The 8,961-nt window shown below is 36.7% G+C and overlaps 1 protein-coding gene across 1 annotated transcript; it reads left to right on the top strand.

The window, feature by feature from the left end:
- Positions 1 to 6,875: 6,875 nt before the first annotated feature.
- Positions 6,876 to 8,504, top strand: LOC306868577 (homeobox even-skipped homolog protein 1-like; the record flags this gene model as incomplete). Its single annotated transcript, XM_079414829.1, has 3 exons — positions 6,876 to 6,900; positions 7,369 to 7,610; positions 8,076 to 8,504. The coding sequence occupies 3 exons, from the start codon at positions 6,876 to 6,878 to the stop codon at positions 8,502 to 8,504; spliced, it is 696 nt and encodes a 231-aa protein (XP_079270955.1).
- Between the last annotated feature and the right edge of the window lie 457 nt (positions 8,505 to 8,961).

Here is an 8,961-nt window from a genome sequence, read left to right on the forward strand (position 1 = left end):
ACAAGAAAAGTTTCTCTTTCCAAATCGCCTTTTTGATACATATCAAACACTAAAGTGAATGGTTTAAAATTAATAACTTTAGTATCATATAAATTTAAGTTCAATTATGCAGGAGATATAATAAATAGCTAATGTTTTACACCCGTTTAGTGAGCTGGTAACGTTTATAACAATAAAAACAGCCGTTTCACATTGAAAAATACAGCGACACGATTCTTGGCATCCTATTGCAATACTGCTTATTTTTGTAACGTTTTTCTGCATACATTTATTTTCACATTTTTAACGTTTTTCATAGACCCAGTGCAAGTATGTTTCCATAAAGCGACAATAGTTATAGGCGACAACGTGATCTCTTCATGAAAACGATAGAGTGCATTGTAGCCGTGAGTCAGGCGGCCGTGGCTACAGTAAAACTAGGCCTACATATCTTAGAAAAAAAATAGACATTGTTGTTATTGTCATTTATATATTACTCTGAGCACACATTTAGTCACCATGTAGGCTACTCACCCTTCATGTCGTTGCAAACCAAAAGAAGATATTTTGAATATCACTGGGGTCCAAACGACAATGGACAATTGACTTAAACTGTATGGACAAAAAAAAAAAATACTTTTTGCGACACAATTTTTCGTTTTTGTGTGAACTAACCTTTGCTGGTTCAACTGTCTAAAACGTTTAAGGAAACACACGACAAAGAAATCTGTTTATTGCAAAATGCTTATTTCTGGAAAGGGTCATTTTGAACAGTATATTGTAATATAGAATTGTGAATATTTAAAACTGAAAGATGTAATATCTCTCATAGGATTTTAACATAAATTAAATTGGTTGGGGGTACCAAAACACTTTAATAAAACGTTAGTATAGCACGCAGACTGCCGACAATGCATGTTTTACAGCATGCTTTATCTAATAAGCCTTCAAGCAATGCGCCAATTATGGAGCGCCCTATAGCTCGACCGCTCGATAGCACATATAGCATGCAAATCAAAAGTAACTTTATCATGGACAGTTGATAAAGAGTGTATCAGAGACTATTTTCGATATTAAATTGTGACGTATTATTATTCACATGAAATATGATACACCCTGCAATATAGGCTATTATAAATAAATAGTGAGTGAGCAGCTCCCACTCATCATATTCCTCACGCATCTTCCTCAATGTCAGGTTAAAATCTGCTCTATTAACCTAGTCTGTGGCATGGCATTCACATATTAATAATTGTGACAGTTACATCAATGCTTTGACCACTCAAACCAGATCTAAGAAAAGTTTCTCTTTACACTTGTAAGATATGGAGCAATTCGCTGCAGTGAGGATGCGGATGGTGTCCATAAATATATTCTACTGTTCTGCACAACTCTAAATTATTAAGCCTCTTTCAATAATACTAATAATAATATGAATTCACATCGCATTGTCACAGTTTCCGAAATATCATTGTAACTTTAAAAAGCCTGAATGTACATCCACCTACAAATCAAATTCAATGATGACGACAAAACTGGAAATGCTGTAGTGAAAAGAAAGAGTTATATCGCCAATTAATACTGGTATTTTGTGTCCAAGCAACACCATTGATGCATGGCTACTATAGACCCACAGTTTAAAACTGAGATCCAGTTAAATCATACATTCCTATGATCGCCGCGTCACTCAATCTGTTCAGAGGCGCCTTTAATTGGACCTTTGTTCTGCTTGAGAATGCGCAAGGAATTGGAAAAATCGACAGAGAAGTTTTAAAACCCAAACAAATTATAGTTTTAAACACTGAGTTACAAAAACAAATGTCAAGCTATTCATCTTTCACAGTTAAAAATTGCAAGATACTGTATGCATCTCTATCCTAAAGGCCAACTGGTTTGAGGTAGATAGATATTCAGAATTTAAGTTAATATATTCACCTAAAGTCAGAATCCAGAAGGGATGAAATCAAAATAATAAAAATCTTAAGGTTAAATGCCTAGACTAAAAGTTTGTTACAGCATTATTATCTAGGAGACATGGCAAATATAAAGGAAATATTGAAAGAACAGTGATGATAATGTGAGGACAACATATGCTTCATCCTAATTAAATCAGAATAGTCCCTGAGTTTTTGATAATAAATCTGTATATGTGAATTACAGAACACCGGGCTGCCTGTAAAAACATGTCCTTATGCAACTGATCTAAGTACAGTGAAAATGATGAAATATTCACCTTACGAATAAATAAAAAAGATTGACTTTCTGTATTCATAAAGTCGCACTGAAACACAATCTCTGTAGAGACCTATAAGTTTCAGTATAGTAGACAGAAAGATGGGAGAAGTTACCTCTGCTGTTATGACCAGAAAGTATTTGCATTCAGTAATAATTAATGGAAGCCAATTTCTGCAGGGTTGGTGGGATATGGGCCTCAAATTACTGTGGCAAGAAAAACACTGATTCTGTGGAAAAGAGAGGATAGGAAAATATTACATTTTTTTTGTTCAAATTATCTGAATGTTAAGCCTTAAATGCAACTATGCAATGTGAACTCACAGTCCCTCTGGAAAGCACCACAACCATGGACTTCTGTGCAGATTTCTTTGTTTCCCCAAAAAAAAAAAAAGTAAATATATGAATAATATATATGTAAATACATAAATATATGACTACTACTTTTAATTTTCTTCCAAAATGCCTGAATTCATTAGACAACTTATAAAATCACATTCATCCAAACAGCTTCCTAGACAATAAAACTCTCACAGCTTTCTGATAATGACTGATCATAATGGCAATCTTTTGGTGAGCGTGTGGGAACATTCCAATTTTATGCACATTTTCCAAAAATGCTCTTCACATGCAAGCAATACATGCTTGCTAAGAGTGCTATATGTTCATTATGTATTTACATGATACCTTAAAACAGCACATTACCGTGACTTCATTAGGATGAATACATGTAAAATAGGAATATAAGCTTTGTCATCTTTATCATTATTCTTTCATTGCAGAAAAAATGCTACAATACAAAAAAACAAACATTAATAGCTTGCAATTACTGCAGCACACTTGCAAATATACAGTGTCTATGAAGAACTTGAAGTGCTTTTAAAAAACACCTTTTAATTCTACAGTCAAACAATGTACACTTAAAGGGACAGTTCACCCCAAAATGAAAATTCTGTCATCATTTACCCACCCTCATGTTGTTTCAACCTATATAAGTATCTTTCTTCTATTGAGCACAAAATAAGGCATTTTGAAGAATGCTGGTAACCAAACAGTTGACAGTAGCCTTCCATAGTGTGGAAAAAAATACTATGGAAGTCAATGGTTATACCGTCAACTGAGTGGTTACCAGCATTCAACATATCTTCTGTTGTGCTCAACAAAAGAAAAAACTTGGTCACACTTTAGTTAACTATATGACTTTTGCCTCAAAGTCCTAATTTGCTGTTAGTAAGGTAGTTGTTAATTTCAGGTATTGGGTGGATTAAGGGATCTAAAATATTACTACTTATAAATCATTATTATGCTTCATAAGTACTAATAAACAGCCAATATGCTAATAATGCTAATAAGCAACTAGCTAATAGTGAGAAAAGTGTTACCAAGAACTTGAGTAAATGATGACACAGTTTTCATTTTTGGGTGAACTGTCCCTTTAAGGCACTGCTATTAATCTTTTAGGGGTTAAATAAGGTACAAAGATGTCCTTTTGAGGGTATTTTCTGATATTTTAAGATTTTTTTCTATTTCTAATCCTGAAATGTTTTTATTTCAAACAATTAATTGAAACGCAGGACATAGAGTTGTGAAGTTAGGGATGTGAATTGTGTGCATAAGTTTTGCAAAAATAATTATTAAATTATACATAACTAACATAATTCTGATAACCTTGTAAATGTCTTCTTACTGATTTTCTAGCGTTTAAGGGACAACATATTTTTGAGAACACTAAACTGTAACACTAGGCTACTTTGAGCTGGAAGCATAATGAGCATTGCCATATGAAACCTATTCGTGCAATAGCCAACCAAAAAGCTCAAAAAGACCGTTTGGGTCATTGTGGAATTATTTAAACATAAATAGGCTTTTAATAAAAAAAATTGCATTCAAATATGTACATAACACGTATTATGATTAGGCTATTATTATTATTGACAACTTTATCCTGCTCCTTGTATATTTCAGTTAAAATCAGACACACCTGAACCAGCGCATCACGACCTTTACTTGAACAGCCAGGTGTGCTGGAGCGGAAAAACTCTAATGTGCAGATCACCAAAGCCTTGTGGATCACTGCATATCTGCATTATGCATGCAGCCTAATGAGAGTTCACCTCTCTGTTAAAGAGGCAGGTGATGCTATGAGTCCCGATTTAGGAATATGAACTGCCACTCTGTACCAAACATCCATACTATGTGAAACTTTGGAACAATAAACCATTTTCAAGAACCGTCATAATCAAAGTACGCCCTAAATCCTGCATTTTGGACGAATAATTCAGCATCAGAGCAAATTGCTGTACATATTTTAAAAATGTGTCCTTGATTCCAGCGCTAACAGTCCGTTAATAGTTTGTTCAGGTGTACTACAGTACAGATAGTATAATAAAGTGTGCCTGCATTGCTGCGCAAAGTGAATAGCCTTGATGTAAACCTCTAAAGGAAGAAGATGAAGAGGAAGAGGAGGGAAAGCAAAAGAACTGCAGAGCAAAGGCAGAGCAAAGCCACCAATGTAATATATCCTCGAATATCTTTAGTTTTTCTTATGCATATAAGACGAAGAAGAAGAACACGTCTTAATTTAATTACTTTTCGCCCTTCATTGTGCAGCCAATTAGATCAAGACAAGACATTTACTGTCATTATTTCGAATAACCGATCGTTTATAATATTTAAAAGAAACGTATTAAAGTTGACATCTAAACATTAGATGCGCTTTCATAATTAAATATATTTTCTACAGTGAAGGTCAGCAAAAATAGCACTAATAGACAACTATACAGTCGAAATTTTCTGTATAAACTAAAAATAAAGTATTTTCAAAACAATACCAAAAGCAAACTAAAAACAACTAAAAAACGTAGGTCTGTTTTTTGTATGTATAGCTATTATGAACAAAATTACAAATAAATAGGGCAACAAATAAACAGAGTTTGAAATAATGCAGCGAGATTATATAGATGACAGCAGTTTTATGTGAAGCACGCCCACAAACAGTGCATTTCTTGGTCATTATACTGATCAGTAACAGAGACTGCTTTTTCAACAGTTATCAATACAGATAATATGAAGTTAAGTCAGCCAAACATAGTATTCTAAAGTGTTTAAAGTGGCACACAAACATAGGTTTGTCCGTTCATGGAAAGGCAATTTCTAGGCGATATCTGCGCCAGTCTCCAGCCAGGTACAGGCTACAGCCCTGGTGGAGCCTTTCCCTTAACTGACAAGGGATCAAAGCACTGGGGTATAACAATACAACAGTTAGTTTGATATCAGGCCAAGCTGAAGCACCACGGATGAAGCATATATTTGAGAGACTGTCTGAATACGGGGTATGCCACAGTCTGCGTCACTGGGGAGCCCGGTCTCACGAAAATGTGTATAAATAGTAGGCCTACGCCAAATAAAAACTTGTGGTATTGATATGCAAAAATTGACTTTGGCGTGCATGTGATACGCACGTGTTTAGCGTGCATATACGCACTTTTTGCGTGCATATGATACGAAATTTGTTGGCGTATATATGATACGCGTCTATCCCACAACCATAATCCTAAATCAATAAATGTAAAAAGAAAAAAGAAAAAGGGTCTGACTATCCTTAATTTAAGCCTAGGTGCCCAATCAAACCACATTAGTAAATACAAAAGCCCTTAATGATCCACATCGCGTGCAGTCACATGACATTTTTATCCTGGCTGTACCTGCACTGAAGCACGTAGGTATCATTGACGTTTCTGATTAGCAGAGGGTATTAGCAACGCCATGATAATATATCAATAAAGTACATTGAAAATATTCAACAGGCTCGCTAACGTTCACTCGCACTTGTTCGTGTTGTTGAGATAAACTTATATAGGCTACTGATAGATAGGCTATAAGAAAGTTTCAATCTTAGTTCAGCACCTTTTGGGCCTGACAGCTCCTGTAACGATGCATTTAAAGAGACTGTTCACACAAAAATGAAAATTCATCAATTATTAATCCTCTCATGTAGTTGTAAAACCTGTATGAATTTCTTTCCTCTACATATGGTCCGAGAAACAACACTGGACTTCATTGACAGTGAACAATAGCCTACACTTTTTTTTCCACACAAAAGGAGGATATACATTTAAGTATTACATTACATAAAAAAAATAAAAAATGGTGGGGGGGCTGTCTCTTTGAGCTTTCAGTAACATATCCTGGGGAAAAGGCTTTATAGCTACTTAATGAAATATCGTCCGGCATTTAGTACATTAACCAATGCCATCATTTCTGTCTGGTAACGTTTTTTGTTTAAAATTAGTTGATGCTCGAATATTCTGACAGTTTTCCAGTTATTATTATTTTTTATAAATAAATATTTACCTATATTTATACGGCTCTAGAAACGCTTTCATCTCTCTATGATAAACTGTAAACCTCTGCAATTTAGAAACATTAGGATTCTAATGATTGACTTCCAAAAATACAAACATCAAACGCCAAGGAACAATCAGGGTTGGCCTATCTCGACGGGGAAGCCACTGTGACAGTATGCAAAGGGAGGTCGATCTTAATTCTCCATAACAAAAAAGTACAAAGGCCGGTCGGAGACCAAAGACAATTTAACACCTCCCTCTGTCCGCGCGCCCAGGCGGCGCCTCAGCGGATAGAGCGCGTCTCTCATTAGTAACAAGATGGGACGACCTGAAAGATGCAGAGGTGAGGGAGGAGGGGGGGTGGACAGCGACTACAAAAACAACTCATCTTTCCCTTCATAAACGAACTTGGCTCGGAAGACAAGCAGTGACGAGGAGAGAGAATTCCTTTTTTGGGGAGGGCCTGGTCTGGGACTGTTTTGAGGACTATGAGAAGCTTGTGAAAATCCATTTGGGGAGTATTTGGATTGCGGACGTGGATATCAACGATAAAATGCGTAAGTAGCCTGCAATATTAATATTTTAACAGTAGGCCTGGGGGAGGAATTAACACGTTTTTCTTAGAAAATGCGCCAGGTACTTGATATATTGTCACATTTAAAGTCAAGTATATAGGCCTACTGTGCAAAATCAACATCTGTGTAGCGAGTTCATTAAGGAAATTGGGAGTTTATTGAAAACCTTGTCTTTCTGATTGTAAATGTGCTACACGCAAATCAAACGAATGCCTAATGTGAAGTAAACTTTTCAGTAGCAGAGGGCAGGGAGTCGCCAGTGTCTACTGTTGCTCATGCTGACAGTGATCAAGGAGAGGAAGAGTGCCCTCGTATTTCACTGCTGAATGGGATAGACCAGAGTCGGCGGCATCGGACTGCTTTCACGAGGGAGCAGCTGACCCGTCTTGAGCAAGAATACTGTAAAGAAAGTTACGTGTCTCGACCCAGACGATGCGAGCTGGCGGCAGCACTAAACTTGCCCGAGACCACAATAAAGGTAATTCACTATGCAGACCTTTTCATGCCACACTCAACCTCTGGCCCACCAAAAGCTTCTCAGGACCAACAGGCAGCATTTAAGTGCATTACTATGCATGGAACCTTTTCATTCCATAAAAAAAGGTTTCATTTACACTGGGAAAAGGTTATTTAGATTATTAAAATGTTCTTCACACTATGAAAAAAATGGTTCTTTTAAGAACTGTTCACTGAGAGTTATTTGGGGAATCATAACTGGTTATCCTATGGCATGTGAAAACCCCCTTTTTTAAGAGTGTAAGAGAGGATTGTTTGTGTGTCTTGTGAGGCTATGGGTTACAGTCAACCCAAGAAGCCATAAAATCAGACACCTGATCTCCATCCCTGCTGAAACTGAAAATTTTATTATACATCTACCATTACCTAATCCCAGCAACATACTGTGTCCTTTACTAACACCATTTATCCCTCTGTTTCATTATAGGTCTGGTTCCAGAACAGGAGGATGAAGGACAAGAGGCAGCGTCACAGTCTGAACTGGCCTAATCCACTGGACCCAAACCTGTGTGCCTACATGGTGAGTCAAGCGGCTGCTGGACTCCCCTACCCACTGCTACCACGCTTGCCCCTTCATCTATACACTCATCTGGGCATGGGTAGCCTCTCAGGTTATACAAATCCCTACAGTGCCACCACAAGGCCAGTGGACACTTTGCGCCTCCCTCCCTCCACCTACCCCTGGCTCAGTGGACTTCCACAGCCTGCTCTCTATTCCCCCGTCCAGACAATGCACCATCCCGCAGGATGCCACTGTCCCCACTGCCTGCACTGGAGACCAGACCACCTGCTTAAACCTAGAGGGGGAGCTAGGACAGCCACGCAGCCCAAAACCTTTGGCAGTGCTTCAGGATAAAAGAATAGTGGCGTCTTTGGCATGTTAAAAAGATAGTTTACCCAAAAAGAAAATTCATTGATCATTTACACACCCTCATGTCGTTCTAAACCTGTATGACTTCATTTCTTCTGTGGGACACAAAACAATATATTTTGAAGATTTTTTTTTTTTTTTCCATACTATGAAAGTTTAAGGCTGTTGTATTTATGCATACACTGTAAAAAGTGATAAGTTGACTTAACTTAAAAAAAATTGAGGAAACCCCTTGCCTTAAAATTACTAAGTATATTTTTTTAAAAAAATAAGTTAAGTGAACCTGACAATTCACTTAACTTAATTTTTTTAATTATTATTTACTTGATAATTTTAAGGCAAGGGGTTTCCTCAAATTTTTTAAGTTAAGTCAACTTATCACTTTTTACAGTGTATGTACAGTTATTCAGAATCTATATCATCACTCATGAAGAGCTGTTTT

The sequence above is a fragment of the Barbus barbus genome (genome assembly GCF_936440315.1).
Source record: "Barbus barbus genome assembly, chromosome: 4".
Classification (NCBI taxonomy): domain Eukaryota; kingdom Metazoa; phylum Chordata; class Actinopteri; order Cypriniformes; family Cyprinidae; genus Barbus; species Barbus barbus.